The following is a 20,990-nucleotide window of genomic DNA, read 5'->3' on the forward strand; positions in this document are numbered from 1 at the left end:
ATTTTAGAAACATCTACAGTCAAAGACCTAGAAAACAGGTTGTCGGAAATGATGAATATTCAAATATCTGTATTCCCAAGAAACCTACCAGACCAATATAACAACGACGAGTTCTCGCTGCCCAAAGATAGAGTTCATCTTTTCTCTCTGATTAGTACAGATGTAACCGAATCTTTGTCTTTACGTGTGTTCCGAACTTTAAAGGCATTAGTTCATGTTAAATGTAGGAAATGTGGAAAAGACGAGACTCTAGAAAAGCGGGTTACCGTTAAAGATAGATTAAACCTTATTCAGGACGTGTATACAATTCAAGATGTCGTGGAATTTCTAACTCGGAAATTTCAAGAATACCGCTGTAGTTCTTATGGATTTTGCCAAAGACAGAACTTAAAGTTGTCGAAGAAAGACAATATCTTGAATCTGACCTCCGAGTCGACGCTTGCTGATTTGCCAGTAGATTATGTTTTAAATTTTAAAACATTTTGTAATTTAAGGAGTTTCATGAGAGGGGCATTCAAGAAAGAGCCGGCACCATGGACGTGTAGTTATACTAATCGGTAATGCAAAGGAAGAAAGATAAAGAAAACCGAAGAACATTTTCAATATTAGGAGATTTGAGATTTTACTTATCTACGGATTGTTGATACTACACGTTTTTCTATACGAACAACCAAAATTTTTGAAGCCTTCCAATGTTCTTAACTTTTTGAGATTTAAGCCAAAAAATGTTCTTAACATGTTCCTATTTTCAGCATCTTTTGAGTATTTTTGTCCATTTTCCTAAGAGTTAACAGGTGTTTTAGAGCCAACAAAGTCTAAAAATGTTCTTCACTTGTTCTTAAGATTTTTGGCCACCGAAGCTTTTTTTGCATTTTTCATTTATAAATTTTTGATCTGTATTTTATACACAAGTTGATAAATATCAGTGCCATTCTCAGTTTTGCATTCATTACAAAAGGAGCACTTGAAGGGTGAACATCAACTTTCCAAATTTCAACTTTCAACATTTAATTTTCAATCAAGACTTAGTCATATTCAATTTCAACATGACTTAGTCTTATACTTTTCTCACAGTTTTCATACCCAGGCTAGTTGGTAAGTTTTGCTTTTTCCTTTCAGTGTTTGCTTTTCTTGCCTGTCATTTTGCCTGGGTGTTGCCTTTTTGCACTGCTTAGGACTTAGCCATTTCAACTTATATTTTTCTTCAACTTAAACTTTTTACATAGATACTTCAATCATAATTTTAAATTCAATTTATTCTCAATGCAATTAGACATCCTTTTTCTTATATAAATTCCTCACATTAATTAGGGAAAACTAGGTTTAAGCTACCTTATTACACGAAAAAATTACTAGGCAAGTATTCAACGTCCTTGAAATTTGCACGATTTGAAATCAACACGAATTTTTCAGCTTTTCAAGGAAACAGCGGCGGCTGTTTTTAATTAAGGGGGCTTTTATTAGCACTAAATTTTTAAATTAGTGTTAACAAAATGACTAGTGATATTAGATTTTCGACTTCAAACACATTACCCATTTCTATGGTGAGGAAGGGAAGCACCAAGTCAGGTCCACAACCAACTCTGGTACAAGCTGCTACAAAGATTTCATAGTTCGTGAACGGATACAAAACGTTGTCTGAAGTGAACGTGTAATCACGTTGCGTCCCAAGTCCTTTCTCTGTCACGTTATGTAACGTGTTGACGTGATGTGTTTCTCCATCGTGAAGTTGACCACGGATACTGACATTGTAATAAAACAACTGTCCAAATTTATATTGTTCAGGAATATCATCGAATTCAATGGTCACACTGTCATTTGCGAAGCTCATGATTTCACCTTCAGGTGCTACGGTTGGCTCTGTTGAAAAAAGGAAGAAGATAAAAGAATAAATAGGTTAGTGGGTTATTTTTTTGAAATATCACGACCTTCCAAGAACCTCTTATCTTCATAGAGCCAAATATTTTTGTCTCTACTAGATTGGAGTTGAAGTAAATTGAGTATTTCTTTTATTATAATCTTTTTTCATTACTCAATTTTTCGGATAGGAGTGTCTGTTTTTTCTAAGAATACCAGTTTTTAGTTTTGAGGATCTCAAAATTAGGAAATCTTACTCATGTCCTCAAACAGGTCTACAAAAAGAGATTCATCCCCAGTTACAATCATGGTCGAAATAGAATGAGAATTCCGGTTATTTTAACGTTTTTCAAGATTTAAAGTTCTGGCGAGAAAGTCGATTTTGGGCTATCTCTTTAACTTAATCGAATATTTCAATTTGGGAGGGGTTGGCAGACTTCCAGGCTATATTCTGAGCCTTATTGGACTATTTTTGAACTTTTGGATCCTCAGATCCTAAGGTCCTAACTCAGAGTTAAAACTCTACCCTTCAAACCTACTTTAGAGCACTTACAAATCGATTGTGGTTTCAAAACTTCCCGGTGGATTTCCCTTTTTTCTCAAATATTACGACCATGATTGTAGCATCTAATAAAGTTGTATTACCTCTTCTAGTTGGCTTTGATAGTTATTTTACACTACCTGCTTAACGGCAATTTCACGGTCAAAAGGGGTTATAGGTAATCGAACCAGCGCGCCCTGGAACAACTTTACGTTAGTCCAAAAGTTTTTTTTCTCTAACCAACAGGAAGCGGTTAGAGGGGTGCATCGGTTTTGATTACCCATGATTCATATCGGCCGTGAAATGGCCTAACACGATCATCATCTTACCTGCTTCGATAACACGGCATGCCAAGTGACACATTTCTTCGCCCTCTCCAATCATAGTGTACGCACGCACTGTGACATTATAGATAGTGTATGAGATCAGGGGATGAAAGGAGTGTGAAATCCATTCTTGAGTATTATCAAGTTCCAATGAATCTTGGAGACCATCTGTGGAGGGTGGGAATTCTTGAATGGTAATTCTATACTTGGTAATGATACCATTTTGATGTAGAATGTGAGGAAGGGTGAAATTGACCGTCAATGCGGTTGCGTTTGGACTGATCAAGGTACAATTGGATGGCTCACCGTGTGGTACTGGAGAAAAAGAAAGTGAAAGTGAGTGATGAGCTTTATCTAAACTTACCGTAGCATTATATCATTGAATGTTTTCAACATTTGTTGTTTCTCTGTTTATACAATTTAAATCAAACTTCACACGGCTTAACACGTTAAACTGTTGAACGAAAAACGAAAGTTTTGCTTCAAATCACTTAAAATTATACGTCAATTGACATATAATTTCACGTTTATTCCAAAACATGCAATAAAAAGGCAAGCAAAAGTTTCTGTATCAAAAGTTGTGACACTTTGAAGTACTACCGGTGTTTTGACCACTCTATTAAAAATAAAATTTTTATGAGGTTTTATGGGTGTTTTTCATCATCGTGTTTTTTTTTAATTTTCATGAAACCCCTGTTAACATTCACGATGTACCTTATCGGGGAAAATTCTCGTCGGGGAAAAATATTCGTCACTTGGCCAAATTTCGTCACTTTTCCCTGACGAAGTTTTCTCCGATAAGGTACATTACTTCACAAATTATTTTTCAATTCGGTAATGACATAACGAAATAAATTACCATCTTGGTGTGTTACTGCAGATACCGGATCTGATATCCATCCATAACCAACATTATTCACTGCGAACCCAATAACTGAATAATTCCAATATTCATGAAGTCCTTCAAATTCATATTCAGTTTGATCAGGAAGAGCTTCCCCTTTAAAATCAGCTAATAGTTCTAGCTCATTTGCAGTCATGTTCGATGGGTTTTCAAGCGCTAAATATTTATCAGTTTCAAATAATAAGAAATTGTAACTTGTCGCATCTGCGTGTAGACAGAAGAAATCAAGAGCGGTAAAAGTGACCCTTATTGATGTATCCCCAGTAGTGGTCAATTGTATATTAGCTGGTGGGCATGTAGGAACATGTTCTACTGTTTTAAAGTAAAAAGTTCCAGGTGTGTTAGGACAAGAATCTAAAGCGTCGCAAGCAACAGTGTTTATCTGGTAATTAGTATTATAGTGTAGAGAGATGGTATCTGAAATAGGGTAAGCAGTTGTTTGAGGCCATGACGTATAATCGCAATCCATTAAACCAGTCATTTTCTCTTGTATTCTCTTCGTAGTTTCTTCTGTATGAGTTAGTTCGTATGTTCGACGATGGGGTGTATCGGACCAATCGATGGATTCGATACGGAAAAAATACAAATGGGTAGGCTGGTGTTCGTTGGCATACGGTAAATGAAGTGTAAAGTTGAGAGTAGCTGTTTTATTGGAGATGTCACTAATATCTTCCATGGTAATTGAAGGTGGATCGTTTTCTGGAAATAAAATCAAATTCAAAGTTTAATGATATACAGAATTTTACTGAAGAAAAAATTAGTCTTGAAATCTACATACTCGAATGATTCTTGCCCCCCCTCGAGTTTGAAAGACTTTACAAAGAATAAATTGACACAAGCTAAAAGCATTGATTCGTCTTTGTCAACTTTTATTTCATCAATCGAAGATAGTTAAAATAGCAAGAGAGGTGCAAAACTTGGCAGGAGTATAAAACCACTTAAAGCATATAGATAAACTTCAGGAAAATTCACAATTCCAAACATAAGGTTGACGATTGCCGTTCATACGGACGGTATGAAATTTTAAATTCCAGAAACTACATTGTCCTATTCTTAACAAAGTAATTCAAACATTTATCAAAACACTTACTTATACTTGGTGTAGCAATGCAGAAATAATTAGCCGGACCTTCGCCAATTACATTCACAGCAGAAACTGAGAGATTAAAGACTTTGAAAGCTTCAAATTGGCCGTCCATTTCAGAAAATTCCCCCACGGGTCCAGAAAATGTTGTTTCGAAACTCGATAGTGGTGTATTGTAATCTGGATAGAGAGCTGTTAATTTGACTTTGACTTCGGCGAGCTCCCACGCGTTGTACTTCTCTATGTCATCAAAATTATCCCAAATAATTTTGAATTTAGTTTGGCTTACTTCTAGACGTTCGATCTGGGTGATGTTTGGTGCTTCAGGTACTGAAAGATGAACAGTAGGAATTACGTATAAAAAGCCGTTCGCGTTGGATTCCTTTTTACCATGTGGAAACTATATCAGTGTGATTAGACAAAATCTTATGAGAGTGCTATGTTTCAACATAGTAGCAAAAACGAGTGCGTGAAGACTGAATAGGCGGAATAGACCCACTGGCGGATTTAAGACAATAGAGCAAGGATCTCGGAAACATGAGAAGGAGTGCAACGCTCGTTAAATGAGGCAATCAAAAATATCTTCCTCTGATAAATTCGACATGGTCTAAAAACCGCCTATGAGACCTATAGATCTTTTTTTGACACTGTGGGCAAACCTTGGAAAATCATGTAAATACTAGATATGTTAGGTTCAAAAGAATTTCCTATTGGAAACTGTATTTCATAAAACTTATCTGTGCCTTTGGGTCGACTTGAGTAAGCCGTTTTTGCAAGCGTGCCAGTTTGAAAGTGTGGGTTTTCTGAAAAGGTTACTCACATCCCTGATCGGTTCTGCAAAATACATGAGCTCCATTGTTTCCAACGCCAACATCATTTATGGTCGTTATATAAACACTGTAATTAGTAAACACTTCCAGATTATCAATCACACCACTTATAGTGACGTTATCAAATTTTGTGAAATTGATGTATAAACTTTGGTTGTAATGTAAACTTTCTGTCACTTTCTCAAAATAGATCATGTATCCAAGAAGTTGACCAGAATTCCAGTATTCTCTTTCGTAATAAAGCCAATCGAAACGACATGCAGTTTGACTAATGTTTGTGTATGAAGTGATGACAGGTGGCTCGTAATTCACTGAAAATTTAAATGAATTTCATTAAACATTTGAATGAGTATGATAGGTCTGTAGCAACCGGGGAACACGAGGAGGGACAGCAAAGGTATTTGCTCTTTAACAACTATCCCAAAAGTCTTTTGTACTATTGCCTTCATTTGGCCTCTGACAGAACCACTGTTAAGGTTACCCTCTTGTTTACACGAAAATGACGTGTTTAGATTTAAGATAATTGTTTTTTTGTTAACCAGAACCCTACCTCCTGGTTGGACGTCAATGGTTTTCTCTTTTCCTGGTGAAGAACCTTGAACCGTTAAGCAATAAAATTTCACACGGTAAGACCGTCCCATCTTCAAACCGTGAATAAAGAATTCAGTGACACCCGTGTGAATTGTTTCTTCAAATTCTTTCTCCACAATGAGGCTCTGGTAATAGTTGATGGTACCGGATATATAAAATCCATAATGGTATTGTTCGTCGATACATGCTTGGTCGTTAACGGTAATTTTGAATGAAGTTTCGTTATAGACAACCATCTCAAAGTCAGGTGGGTTGAAGGGAGGCACTAAAAGAAAAGAAAACATTGTATTGGTAATTATTGAGAAGTTCCCTTGTCTAAAAATCTAATCATAAAATCATGGTTCAATCGAGAAATCTTGACAACGACAGTCTGTTACGTTAGTTTTCTAGCCGGGCTTGAAAAGACATTTCAAATACACAGGCTGCAAAATCACGCATGATATTTATTTCTGATTAGTTCGAATATATTGACACTAATAAAGTTATCAGCTGTAAGTTGTAAAGCAAGTTACATGGGAATAAAATCACGTGAACTTTTTCGAGTAATCACAGGTAATGACATGTTTTGACTGCACTAATATAATTTTGCAACCTGTGTATTCAAGAATAGGATTTTAGAGATTTTACAGAAACAGGCCGTGTTAATGTAATGTGTGAAAACAGACTTGCTGGCACAAAAAAACATTGTTAAATCAAACTGTTATTTTAGGAGTAGAGATCATTGTTTTAGTAAAAATATCAACTCACGTCCAACAGGATTCGGTTTGGCTTCTATGTTGAAATTTCTTAACCGATAAGCATAAGTCAGATTGTTGTAGATAGCATCTGCCAGTTCAGGACCAGCATTACATCCGAGGAATATAGTGATGTTTGCCACTGCCTTCGAATCCCCAGATTCACTGTAAGAGAAAAAGATATTCATGAATATGTAAGTTTGCGAGACTGCAGTAGAGAGCCACCCGAAGGTTCCCTTTTCTCTATCTGTGCACCCAATAATAGGGGAGGGCGCCGCTCCTTTCACTGGTTTTCTCCACTTACCCTAGATCCGTCTCTTTAGTTGCTGAGCAACAAGCAGAGGGGCATCAAGTATCATGTTCATGAATAACTCTTCTTTAGGTTGTTAGAAATATATTCTTGAAGTCCACACAATATTGAGCACAGAGTTGTTTTGGAAAAAGTAAATTCTGCCCATAAGCGTTGTAATCGTTTGTGCTTTACAAATGCTTTGCTATGAAAAAACTCATCATGAGAATTAGAATAATGGTGAGAAAAGAGAGCTTGGTGAGAATGTGATTGAGAAGAAGATAAAGATACTTACTGGAAATGGTGAACATGTAGAGTAGTCTGACATTTCCCTATTATTTCTTTGAACTGAAACAAGAATTACGTGAATTAGTGAATTAAGGGGAGCAATCTCATCTCTTCTTTAAAGCAACGATGACAACAGAAACAACCCTTTATTCGGTAATTTGTTGCAAATGAAATACAGTACAGTGGAATCTCACGCAGGAGGAGCGCGAAAATTCGTTCGAGTTCTGGAAATTTCGAAATAATGTTTGTCAACTTGACCGAGTTAAGGAGACATTCGAGTAGAGCTTCAAGTTATAGAGACTCCACCGTAATAGAGAATTTTGTAAAAAATTTTATTACCATGTCAACCAGCAATTCTCGAAAGACTTTGAAGTACCAGGTCTTTTTATCAGCATATTCATCAACCCAATTCATATCTGACGTCACCAAGAAATCCCAAGAAGGACCTGTCGCACCTAGTCACGAAAGAAAATTTTTTTTGGAGTATATCACTGATACCTTTCATTGTAAACCCAGGACATTTAAATAAAAATACGGGTTTTTTCACACCTCTAAATCTCTCAAGGTGCAACAATAAGTCATTCTTTTTATGGGTCCCAAAATCACAAAAAAAAAAGATTCCCACTCTCAGGGTCTTTGATTTCCGAAAGTGTTGGCAAAAACCTAACTTCAGGAAAGTCTCTCTCCCCAAAATGGTCGAAAATGTTTTATAACAGTGTCAATGATCTGATGAGAATTAGCCTGTGGGTTTAAAGTCAATAGACTGAGTTTTAGTTAGTCCAGAAGCTGGAGCTCAACTACTTTTTGCCTTTAATAATTCTGATGGAGGAAAAAGTAGCGCCATCATTCAAATCAAAAAGCGATGATAGTATACGGCAGATCTTCTGACTAAGTTTTAGTAGGCATAAAGCTTCTATAATTATCCTCAACAATGGGAATGGTTTCGGTCTATTTTGTGACGAATCTTTTCAAGGCGGTGCGGGAATGATCATGTTGGCACACAACAATGTATAGACAACCAATTATATTTATAAAGTAAACTGGGAACGGTCTACTTACGTAGTAAATCTTCATTGATTGGTTCAGCTGAAGGATAAGAAACCCAGTCATTATCTTGGATAATCTCATATTCTAATGTCTCGTCATCTACATCAAAGCATTCTGAAGTGTTCTTATTGAAGATTTCTTTGTAACATTTTTGGTTATTCATGGCAGAAGGTGTGATTTCAGTACTGTTAATCAGTATGCCTTCCCATGGTCGCCGATATCCTGTAAAACATCCAAATTAATGATAGATTTATTGAGAGGGATCCAAATGCTCTAACCTCGTTTAGTTGATCAGACTTATAAATTTCTAAGCATAAAAAATTTGTTCAGATTTCTACTTGAAAATAATACAAGAAATTTTTTTCTCAACCAATACAAAAAATTTTCTTGCTTTCTCAAGCATTCCTCGGTTCATTTTGTTCTGGTTGGTACTCAGTTGGTGTTCAGATTTCTCTGTAAGGAGGATGAATAACTGAGTCTACTCACCAAATCTCCAGTTGTAAAAAAACTGCCTGGTCAACGACAGTGACCAAAAATGATTATGGTTATTGAATTGATCAAGACAAACATCAACACCAAAATCTCCAATGCGGGCTTCCGTGGTTTCAGTAAAGGTCTGAATGTTAATAACGGTGCAGGTGTCATCGAAATCGTGAAGCGATAGACCATTGAAATGTATGTGATATTTGTATGATGTTGATGGATGGTAGTGAATCAAAAGATAGAACCAAGAATTGATTGGTAAATATAGATCAAAAGGACATTGTTCATCATTTGATTTGATCAAAATACGAGCTTTTATCCGTTGTTTCACACCTTCTTCGACAGTGCCAATAATGTAGATACTACCGTGCTTATAGATGACATGTTCAGATCCTGCTGGTTGATTAACTAATTCTTGGATACGCATCCAGAAAGTGAGGACGAGAGAACCTCCAAGGTTACTGACATACCAGTTATTAGGGAAAGTTAAGAATTTGTAAGATGCAGAGGATGAACAGATTGCTTTATTAAAAGGGCTGGCTTTTCTGAACATGTTTTCGGTGATAAGAATTTCGGCAGGATCATGGGGTTTGTTTCCATGACGCTTCTCGACCATCGTTTCTATTGATTCGTCATCAAAATCTAATTGAAGGGAGCTACCTCCAAGGTTCCAAAAATCTAAGAAGAAAACATTAGCGCTTATGATTCAGCTTATAGATGAATGGTCTAGGATGTAAAGGAAAGTCGCACTTACATAGTTTGACAGTTTCCTCTCTTTGTGATATTCATGATATACACCATAAAAATGTCTTCTGACATTACATCACGGACCCAATAGATGATTGGTTGTAAGTAACGTAAAATCAGTCAATACGTCACTTTCAACCAATCAGCTGTTGGGTCCATGGAAGACATTGTAATGGTGCATATCATGAATTCATGATCTCAATGAGCGCAGAATGAAAAAAAAGAAGTTGATTCAAATTGATCTTCTTTTATTTAAAAATCTTCATTATTTAGGATCCTCTTAGTTGAGATGGGATTATCGAGTTATTGAGTTATTGAGTTATCGAGTTATTGAGGACCATTGATCACACACAACAGTTCCGAGTTCTGAAAAAGCCCCTGCCTACAAAAACACACACACAAACTCGGTCAAATCCGTTTCTGGTATCAAAAGTCACTCTGGTAGACCTGAAATTTTCACCTGGAGACTAAGACAGGATGTTTTAGAGAAATGTTATGTCAAAAACTTACAATAATTAGTACAGTCGGTTTTGCTGACAAATCTTGCATTTTTGCCAGTATAGCACTCACAGTAAGATGAAGGCGGGACAGGAATACCGTTGCAATAAATCCCATGATCTAAAAGAGAAACACAATTTTGTCTTGAAACTGAATTGAAAACCAAATAAATAACTCATGCAATGTTTCACCCTTAATATAGGGGAGTCTCCATAGCTAGCATTACACGTTACGTTACCCTCTTTTACAAAAAATGCTTCAATGGGTAATTAACTTTTTTCATTCGAATTCTTTTTTTAATTGTCTGCAAAGAATTGAACTATTTGAAATTTTTTGGAAAAACTTTCTAAATTGATGTATCAATTTACATGCGATGTTTTTCTACGAAAAAATAGAATGAAAAACTGGTCAAAAAGCACTATTTTCAAGATGCCATAGTTTTGTTGACTACACCAGGCAGAATTAATCAATATTTAGTACATGGCAAATATGAAAAATTCACTATGGTCAGAGCCCTTAAAACTGAAAATGAAACTAAAAATTTGCATTGTACTGTAGGTAAAAACTAACCTGCAAAAATCACAGGGCAGAATGCGATACTCTTCAACTTGTAATGAGGGAGGGGTATATTATACATTTGGAAGCATGAAACGGCTCCTTCAAACATATCAAGCAATCCATTGTTGAGCCCAGGCGAAGAAAAGAAGTAGATTTTGCTTGGGTCGTTCTGACCGAGTAGGTTAAATTGCACTTGGTATCTTGTTGCGTCAAGCTAAAAAGAAAACGTTAAATTGTGTTAATCCTTGGGATGAAGTTAATTTCTAGGCTGCTTCTCCATAACTGTAAGCTTTTCGGTTTTATGATGTATGATCCCTATGATGACTACTCAGATTATCTTTACGTTCGCTCTGCTACAATCCCACACAAAATATTTGAGACAGATATTTCCCTGTGAAATTTTAATCACCACAAATGATTTTTAAGCGCGTTAAACTAGAGTTGGAAAGTAGAGTTTTAACTTGAGACTTAAGACTTGGGACCTTATTAATAAGTATTCAATGGAAGAAAGTTGAAGTGCTAAATTAGAATTTCTCGCCCGAACTTTAAATTCTGAAAAACGTTAAAATACACTAAAGTCTCAATATATTTCGACCATAATTGTAGGATCACTTTTAAAAAGACCTTTTTTAAATTCAAATCTCTAAGTTTATCCACATATCTTTGGCCAAGCTACAACAAAACTGGGAAAAATGGATGTTTATAGGCTTATGTGTAAGATTTAAACCATTTAAACCAAAGTATATGGCGTGTGTAAGTAATCATAACTGAAAATTTTAAGTTGTTAAAAGTTAAAGCTCACTTTGCTGTCGAGATAAATATCGAGTTTTCCATTGAGATGCACAATACAGATATGATACCAAACATTTTCTTCCAACCTTGTCGCAGAGCGTAAAATGTCACTCTCCTCGCCTTCGGAATTTGATTTACTGTTGAAATAAAAAGAAAAGAAGAACGTTTTAAACAATACTTAATAAAACTAACTTTGCGTGATTCCATTATTTTTTTTAACCGGTGTCACACGAAAAAGTCCTTCCCAGTACTCATTCCGCGGCATCGCCCCATTTTGTTGATCAAGATCTATAACTTTCTATGCAATAACTCTACTTGAAAAATAATTGCATATCTGAAATCAAGAAGTACCAAAAATGAAGTTACTCGGATCGAAGGGTAGTAAGTTCAGATCTTTCTTCTTCACTTTTCATCTTTAATTTTTGTTCTCAAGAATTATAGTGATGTAACAAGCAATAACAAGCAATAAAAATATAGAGGCGACCATGGCTAATCTCCTAATCAATCAAAAAAAAGAGATTGGGCCTGGTGACGAAGTTAAACACTGACCTAAAAACAAGGTGGCGATCGTCAAAGAGAATTCTGTCGCACGTTTTCAATTCGCCAAAAGTTAGAAAAATCATTCTTGTGGTAGCTGAAATTCTGACGGAAAATGCGAGTGTGAAAGCCCCTTGGTCAGTCAATGCTGAAATACTTGCTGCTTTTAAGTAGTTGAACTCAAGTTTTAATTGGTTGTGTGCAAAGTACGGTATTCCATATGGACCTCTTTCGGAGATTTTCGATTGAGAACCAATACGGGCAAGATTTGCACCAATACCCAGGTTTTTCGCATGTTTTCCGAAAAGGAATAAGATGTTCGGGTTTGGTACTTTTATGTTAGAAAAAGCATTTGCAACCAATCGCTGGCTTCCTACAATAAAACAATAGAAGATCAGATATGAGCTACTTTATATTTAATTCACTGACCCATTTCATGAGCAAACTTTAAACCATCAACTGCTCTAACTTGGGACTATCTGACATGAAACATGGGACGGCAATTCGGCCACCATTTCACCGAACCTCCAAAGTCATTTGATTTGAGTAAATGAACGGCGTATCAAAAAATACACGATTTCTCTTTCGCACCGAGTAGGCCTTTAAATTGAAATATGAAAACAATCCGTAGTGGAACACACGCGAGTGTATGCGCACTCTAAGAGGAACGAAGAATGATTGATAAACTTGGTGGAGTTATCAAAACAAATTTGTTGTCCAAGATATATAAAAGTAAGTGAAAATACAGGCAAGATATCAACCAGTCCCATGTTTCGACAAATCGTTCCAAGTTAGAGCAGTTGACGGTATCATATAACTCGATATGCTCAAGTTCAGAATATGTTTTTCTTTCTATTAGAAACACACGAAAAAGTCTGATTTTTATTGACTTTCTGAGACTTTTGTTCATCAAGAGACTAATTTTTAATTTTTTTTTCTGTTAAAACCTCAATTAGGACATTACATTTATTTCAAGTTTGAAAAAAAAGATTTCGAATATACTCGACATTGACATGGAAAGGGTCAATCCATTCAATAATAATTAATTTGGGGAGTTAGAGTTTTTAAATATCAAGGGGATAATTTAAATATTAAGGGGATAACTAAACTAAAAAATCAAAACTAACGAAAAGATTAGTAAGAGTAAGTAAGAGACAAACCTATATAGTATTTGTAGAAAGTATTTTGAGGCAAAGGAGCGGTCAAATGTGATTTTGTTGTGACGTCAGAAACACCGATGATAGGATGGTCAGCGTTGATGCTTTGGAAAACATGAATCTCAACCTAAAATAAACAACAAAATGGGAAAAAGAGGTCTAAAACCAAACGATAAAAAAAAAAAGGTTACAAAAAGTTGTTTTTACGGCAATTATTGACTATTTATATTTCTAAAGCGACCATAGCACGAAGGTAGAGCATCCAGCTGCGGTGCGCAAGGTTGTGGGTTCGACCCCTAGCCGGGTCATACCAAAGATTCTCAAAATGGTACTTGATGCCTCTCTGCTTGATGCTCAGAAACTAACTAAAGAGACGGATAAAGGAGAAATCTAGGGAAAGGAGTGGCGCCCTCCCCTACCTTCGGGTAGACAGCTATACGAAAAAGGAGCCTTCGGGTCGCCCTCGACTGCGGTCGCAAACTTACTTACTACTTATATTTCTAAAAACAAATACCCTAAAAAAGACAAAAGCTTCACTGATTACCTCCTTGTTTTCTTACGTTGTAAAGAAATAATGTAAAACAAATCAAATCAACAAAATATCAAAATAATTTGGCAGTTTCTTCTTAGCCTTAGATTATATTTATATCTTCAAAAATGGTAGAATAACTTCGAAGTGGTGTCAAATTTAATTCAACCCTCTGATGTCACGTCAACAATTAACACCAAAAAAGCTTACAATTCTAGCAAGAGAGCTTAAACATGGTGAATAAAAGCCTTTTTCTTATTTCTTTTAATTTAATTTAATTTAATTTTTTTTTCTTTACCGATAGGGGTGAAATTCTTCGATGTTCATACTCCTCCCAAGTTTTCCAGTGCGGATTGCTGTAGTATTCTGTTCGGTAGGGTATAATCCCATGATCAATCCCGAACGCAACAACCAATGAATGAGACGAGAATAAGTTGAGCTTGAATCTGGAATTTATCGTGATCATTTTTGGTGTTGAATATCTCCAATAACGATATGTTTTCCCCACTTTCGTCGGTTCATCAATTGCCAAAAAGTTCCCTTTGAAAATAAGAAGAAACCGTCATATTAACCTTACCGTATTACTTCGAATAAACGCCCCGGGCGCTCCAAAGGATAAATTAGCTTTCCGCTAACTTTAAATTTTAACGATAAAACTAATGGCAAATCCCCTGCCTATTTCAGGTGCTTCCGTTTAAAACATTACGTCATGAATATCTTAGATTTAGAGTTTCTGGACCACCAACTCGCCTTATAATATAAGCTCTTTCTTTGACTTAGTTTTACTTTCAGTTTACAATATAAATGTTTTTATACTAGATATTTTTTTTATATTTGGTAATATTTTACTTCTTATTATCTTTTCAACAAGCACAAAACTACACGCTTTTTTTTTATAAGAATACACTTTATAAGAATGTCCATGATGAAAATTGCCAAAAAACTAAGAATATGCTAAGAATATCACCATCATGGAATTTTGCTACTAAAGCTAAGAATGCCATTTTAAGAGCATTTTCAATTATAAATTATAAATTATCCTCAAGTTAGGCTCACTCCTTTAACAAAAGTGCCATTTTATGCTTGAGACGTATGTACTAAATGTTAAATCTAGTATGAATTAGGATCCCAACCTAAGAATGTGCTGTAAGAATATTTTAGGATGATTTTCCCAAAAAGGTTAAGAATATTCATGATGAAATGGATTTACACCATTGTTATAAAAAAAAGCGTGTACTTTATAATTCGAATTATATCAAAATTTACAGCTTTTTTTCCCTGGCTACAGATTATAGACAGACTTTTCCGTACAACAGTTCAAACCATTAGTGGGGTAGGTTAGCACATAAAAAGAGACGATACTTCAAATTGTGATAGAGCTCTAAAATTTTGCACAGAGGTTCCTCATGGAGTAAAGAAAATAAAAATTGAGAGAGACACTCTTGAAAATGATGTTTCTGTTGACGTCATCAGACAAAGTCTCACCTCCGAAAACCCTAACATATTATATACTGTTGGAAAGGAAATTTAATTCTGAACAACTGTTTTGCTTACGGGAAATCACGAATATCAAAAAAAACAAAAGAATATGTCTTTCTGAAGCCACCATGGTATGCAGAATTAATATAATTTTGACGTTAAATCATTTTGGCGTCAACTACATAAGATAAAAACATTTATATTTCGATTTTTTAATGAAAAAGAACGAGAATACTAACTTCCAGGAAAATGACGATAGATGACACTAAGCATGAGATTATCAACTACATGTTGACCAGCTGCCTTTTTATCTTTCCAAAAAATTATTAAGCTGATAGAAGTTTTGTTGCGGTGCTGACTGCCATACATGGCGGTAATATAGGCGGAGATGTTGGGCGAGCTAGAAAATATTTCTTCAGTTGATGGATCAATGGTCCATTCCGTAATAGGCCATGGTTGGACGGCCGCTTCTAGGTCGCTCAACGTTTCTGCTTGTTCGCACGTTTTTACCAGATCTCTTGCTATAGGTGCTATATATAAAGTTTGAGAAACATCTCCCGTTAGGAATGTTTGAACTTTATATCGAAGTTGAACACTTTTTATGATGACTTGTTCTTCGAAGAATATATCTTCCATATGTATGACGATGAATTGTTTTCCCTGTGGATTGGCTTCATTGTATAATGCGATGTTGGACTTTTCATCAGTGGCTGAACATTCACCATTTAAATCGAACATAATGGTGCTCACTGGCAGCAGAATCTTTTGTGAAAGTGTAGCAGGTGCTGAAATTATGAAATTAAAAAATGCTATAAATAAATTTTAAGGGTTTTTCTTTTTGCCTCATTGTCCAACCAAAATGAAACAAAGAAGGCGAAGACCAGTACGTTTTAAATCCCCTCCATTTAAACAATTGCCGGAAACTTGCATTGATATTCCATTAAGCTAGGAATGGCGAGTAACTCAAAAAAACTGTCACTTTGTAAATGTGTATATTAACCTTTTTTTGGCTTTCATTTCTTAACCTTTCGAGCTTCTTCCTACTTTTTTTACTAGAGCAAACATATTGAGAGGGGCCATCAAAGTCCTCCCTAAAAATATGTAGGTAGTTAATAAGTGGTAGTTATGGATATAATTGAGATGAATTGCTCATTTTTGGTTCGACCACCCGTCTGGTTTGTATTTTACAGACAAGAACAGTTAAGCTAAACACGGACGATTGGCTCGTTCGACTTAACTGAAATTTGTTCCTGAAGGCTGGCTGTCAAATAAAAGTGACTATTAGTAAAGGAAAGAATTTGGTCCCACGAGTATTTGGCACTTTGCAGACTGGTCTGTAAAATACATTTCGACCCCCTGCCCAAAACCAAGAACTACTGCAGTTTCACCAGTGATAGATTGGTCATCTAAGACAGCGTCTGAGTACATCGAAACTTATGTTCCTATATAGTTTTATAGTTTTAAGCACAAAGAAGAGTAAAAGTTATTTTTTACTTAAAACAAAAGTTAGTGCACGGTAGTCGTGAATTTAATTATACCATATAAACATATTTGGTGTTATTTTTACAAACAAAATATACCTTCACACAAGAATCTACGTTTGGTAGCGCAATTGTAATACATCCAATTTCCGTTTGTTACACTCATGGCGACACATTTTCTAGCATTGTGTGGCTGGCTATTCCCGAAGTTACGGTATTGACTTGTTTCTCCATTTACCCATCCATTATCAACATGTAATCCGAGCATGATAGCGTCCGATTCAATGTTAATTTTGCAATGGCGTGAAGCTGCTTCTTCCTCGCTTTGTGACGTGATAACAGCCAAATGACCACCATCTCGTTGACACATAACTGAAGCTTGGGTAAAAGTTACCTTCACATAACCAAGATAGTAGGTTTTGCCCTCTGTGTTTGTGTCAAGTGTAGAACAGAGTGGATCGTAGAAAGGGAGACCTATACTTGAACATGTGCTTCTTGTAATTCCATCAGCATCAGAAGGTTTTGTGGTCGAAAAACCATCCAAATCCAAAGCTTAAAAGAAGAAAGACATGGGTTCTTCAATCCAGCTGGCACACAACGTTGTTTCAACGTTCATCTAACGTTATATGGACGTTGTGAACGTTAAATAAACGTCGAAACAACGTTGTGTGCCAACTGGGAAATAACAACAATTTCTTAAAACTCAGCAATCCATAAAGTGGTCTTCTTTTGCCCTCTTCCAAAAATCATAGCATATTATAGTTGTCAAAGCCAGGTTTTTCTTCTGAGACAGAAAATTGGATTTTACACGGCAAAATAGCACGTATTCTTGAAATTTTAGTAAATTAACCTTTCAAAGCCGCTAACTTTTTTGAAAAAGGCCAAAAAGTTCATCATTTTTTTCTGGAAATTTATTCTTTCAAAGGCAATTTCTCGACCAGCACAAACGATTCAGGTATCAACTTTGGTATCGTTGGAAAGCTCTTTCTCTCAGCTACAAAAAATGGCGGATCTTTTTTCTCTGAATCTCAAGTGGTCAGGAGTTATGACCAAAAGACTGTGTATCGGTAAAATGACCTTTTCAAAACGTATATATACGTCTTTCGCCTCCTAAGGGTTAAGCGGAATTTTGTGATGGAAAAGCCTCTTTGTATACTTCACCGAGATCCCAATCCATTTAAGACGAACGAACTTTCAGCACTGATATTAACAACAAACTTACTTTCACCCATTCTCCATCGCCAAAGCCAACTATTGCGAAACATGAATTTTCTCCACACACTCAAATGACTGATTGAAAAATAACTACTCATTTCGCTAGTTTGGTAATAGTGTCCTCGAACAACCACTGATTTGAGGTAAGGATAAGGTCGGTTGTCTTTTGCTGCAACAGCTTTACGGCTACCGACAACCGCTTGCCCTTCATTGTAATAACAGTCTAATCCACCGTTTCTTATGTTAAAAGAAACTCCAAAAATATGAGAATAATGGCGGTAATTATCATCGATAAATTGCCTGATTTCACACTTATAGAATATATTTTTAGCACGGTGAACAGCAAATACACGACGATTTACAGGCTCCCAAAATATGGCTGTTCCAGCTCCAATAGTGTTGAATCCTGTATACACCAACCCGGAAGATAGGATGGGGATAAAATTGCCGTGTTCTTGTTGGTCATCTTCCAATACTCCTACAATGAAAGAGAAAATTGTCATTTCAATTTTCCATTTAATTGAAAAATTATTCTTGATATGCTTAAAGTCAAGATTACCTCATTTTTCATATCGGAAACACCCGAAAAAAACGGAATTTGAGTTGCTATTCTAACACTATAGAGGTCAAATTTCGGTGTTTTCGGGTGTTTCCGATAGGGAAAATGACGTAATCTTGAGTTATGTATATCAAGAATATGTTTTGTGTAAAATAGACAGTTACATTATAATACATCTTTTTACGTGTTTTTTGTTCTAATCACTTTTCCAAAAGTAAATTTTCAATTTTGAAGCTTAAAAATATGGAACTAAGTGAGCCGAATTCAGAAGATATAGCTCATATTTTTATATTAAGATCATCTACTTTATGAAAACTCTAATGACTTCGGGTCGGGTTTTTTTTCGACCTTAAGTCAAAACACCTCTCTAAAGCGATGTATGGCTTTCAGACTATATTCTCAGCCTAGTCCATTCACAAGCTTTAGATTCTCTTAAGTCTTAACCCTTCGAGCATCTTCCTATTTTTTACAAGGAAGCATCTTTGGTGGGGGGGGGAGGGCTTGAGGACCCCCGTAAAATCTCAAGATCTGCAAGTGACTTTCAATTTAGTCACGAGACCAGTTGGTATTTTACAGACCGGTCCGTATTTTACCCGAAATACTCAATTTGAGCATAACCACTCGTCTGATTTTGCTGAAATTTTGGCTACAATCTTGTATTATCAATACCTAACACTTGTCATAATTTTAAGTCAATAGCATTTTCCGATCACTAGATACAGTATCCTAGGGCTAATTTAGGCAAAAAGGGTAATCATGGGCAGGTCTGTAAAATACATTATACCAACAGGTGACAAGAGATTAATTCTGTGCCTCAAAAATACAATGTCACGTGGAGTTGCCACACAAAATTTGAGCAAAAATGATTAAATTAAAGTGAAAATAAGTTAAAGGGAGGGGTCATATTTTCGGTATTTTCAAAGGATGATGACGTCATCAGGTGGCGATGCGGTCATCAAGGATGTCAAAGTTTCACAAAGTTGTCGATTCATATTTGGTGAACATTTGTCATATTTCAAGTCGATTAGGATAATTTTTTGTTTGGGAGGGGGGGGGGTACTCGAAGGGTTAAAAATTACAACGCTAATTTCCAACCGTAACTTTCTAAGTTAAGGCACTTAAAAAGTATTTGCGGTTTTTAAAATTTTGCTGAGAAATTCTCCTTATATAATATTTGATAACACTTATATTTTTGGGAAAACTACAAAAATCACAACCTTGTTTCTGAAAACTACAAAAGAACGCCTTACCATTAACTCTATGCAAAGTATGCAGATTTGCATCAGCGTCAAGCCATTCTAAGGTTGTCATGGTTACTGCCAAATTACGAACGATGATTGAACCGTATTTTTTAACATTGAATTGGTGATGCCAATTACCGTCTAAGCGATCGAATTCATAAATATCTCCATTGAAATCTAAGCACCATAAAATTCCATCAGGACTGACATCAATTGCTTGGCAAGTTGTGGAAGGTTCGAAAGGAATATAATCTTGTGGCTCCGCGTTATCGTATTCCAATAGGCGTAAAGTGTATAATATACCACTATCATGCAATAGGTAGATGTAATCCAGGCCATCAATGGTGGCTGCTGATGAGAAAACAAGGTTGTCCGGGTTGTTTGAAATGTAAACACCTCTATCGAAGAAGTCGTCATATTCTGAAAGTAAACATAATACATGGTGAATGGACCATGAAATTAAATCTATAAAATTCAGAAATACTATAAATTCATGGAAATACCAAGTTCCCCATTGGAAGAGCGCAACTGATAAATGTACACTTATACCTCTGAAATTGGTATGTGGACCTACCTGAAGATTGATGTAATATGAAAATACTAGGAAAATATGGCAAACAATAGTAAGAAAATACAGACTGAAAAAATAAAGCAAGTGTACAACACTTTCCTGTCATATAATTTAAATAAGTTGGGAGGTCTAATTATTATAGCTGGCCAAAATTTCATGTTAACAGCACTTTCAAGTCATGAAATATAATAACAAGTAGTTTTTTTATGAATCTGGTCTGTAAAATACCGATATAGTATGTTACTGGATCTAAACGATTAAAGTCTACTTTGAACTATCCTTATTCATCAAAATTGACAAAAACTAATTAGCTTAATTTCAAGGTATCATTGTTAATCCTTTAACTGCAGTGCGTATTTTTTAAGGTTCGACCTATTTGCCAGGGAAAAAAATGAAGGTGTGACCCATCGGCAGTTAAAGGGCTAACGTGTCACTTAAACATGGTCTCAAGGGAAAGAAGATAAATTATAAATACCTCGTTGGAAAGATAATTTTAGTGCTTTGATGTAAAAGCTTTGAAGAATCTTCTGAGAATTTGAAGATTGAAAAAGCAGAATAATCTTTTTCGATTTGATTTTAAATGTTGGTTTTAAACTTTCCTGAAACTTTAACCCCTGTTGATTTTTTTTTGTGGATCACAAAGCTACTGCCG

General features: G+C 35.7%; 1 protein-coding gene across 1 annotated transcript in view; it reads right to left on the bottom strand.

Annotated features, from left to right (window-relative positions):
* Positions 1-20,990, bottom strand: part of LOC136799101 (uncharacterized) — a 47,105-nt gene that overhangs the window by 14,125 nt on the left and 11,990 nt on the right. The window contains exons 12-32 of the mRNA XM_067055789.1: positions 19,777-20,187; positions 17,975-18,445; positions 16,852-17,304; positions 15,511-16,056; positions 14,091-14,332; positions 13,267-13,390; positions 12,119-12,479; positions 11,580-11,706; positions 10,790-10,991; positions 10,232-10,339; positions 8,978-9,652; positions 8,504-8,713; positions 7,784-7,899; positions 7,452-7,504; positions 6,881-7,032; positions 6,093-6,398; positions 5,533-5,853; positions 4,719-5,042; positions 3,584-4,327; positions 2,728-3,039; positions 1,534-1,860 (exon numbers count right to left, since the gene is read on the bottom strand). Of these exons, the coding sequence (XP_066911890.1) occupies positions 1,534-1,860; positions 2,728-3,039; positions 3,584-4,327; positions 4,719-5,042; positions 5,533-5,853; positions 6,093-6,398; positions 6,881-7,032; positions 7,452-7,504; positions 7,784-7,899; positions 8,504-8,713; positions 8,978-9,652; positions 10,232-10,339; positions 10,790-10,991; positions 11,580-11,706; positions 12,119-12,479; positions 13,267-13,390; positions 14,091-14,332; positions 15,511-16,056; positions 16,852-17,304; positions 17,975-18,445; positions 19,777-20,187 (6,585 nt within the window). The remainder of the gene's footprint in view (positions 1-1,533; positions 1,861-2,727; positions 3,040-3,583; positions 4,328-4,718; positions 5,043-5,532; positions 5,854-6,092; positions 6,399-6,880; positions 7,033-7,451; positions 7,505-7,783; positions 7,900-8,503; positions 8,714-8,977; positions 9,653-10,231; positions 10,340-10,789; positions 10,992-11,579; positions 11,707-12,118; positions 12,480-13,266; positions 13,391-14,090; positions 14,333-15,510; positions 16,057-16,851; positions 17,305-17,974; positions 18,446-19,776; positions 20,188-20,990) is intronic.

This window comes from Clytia hemisphaerica, unplaced genomic scaffold (genome assembly GCF_902728285.1).
Source record: "Clytia hemisphaerica strain Z4C2 unplaced genomic scaffold, Clytia hemisphaerica genome assembly, whole genome shotgun sequence".
NCBI lineage: Eukaryota > Metazoa > Cnidaria > Hydrozoa > Leptothecata > Clytiidae > Clytia > Clytia hemisphaerica.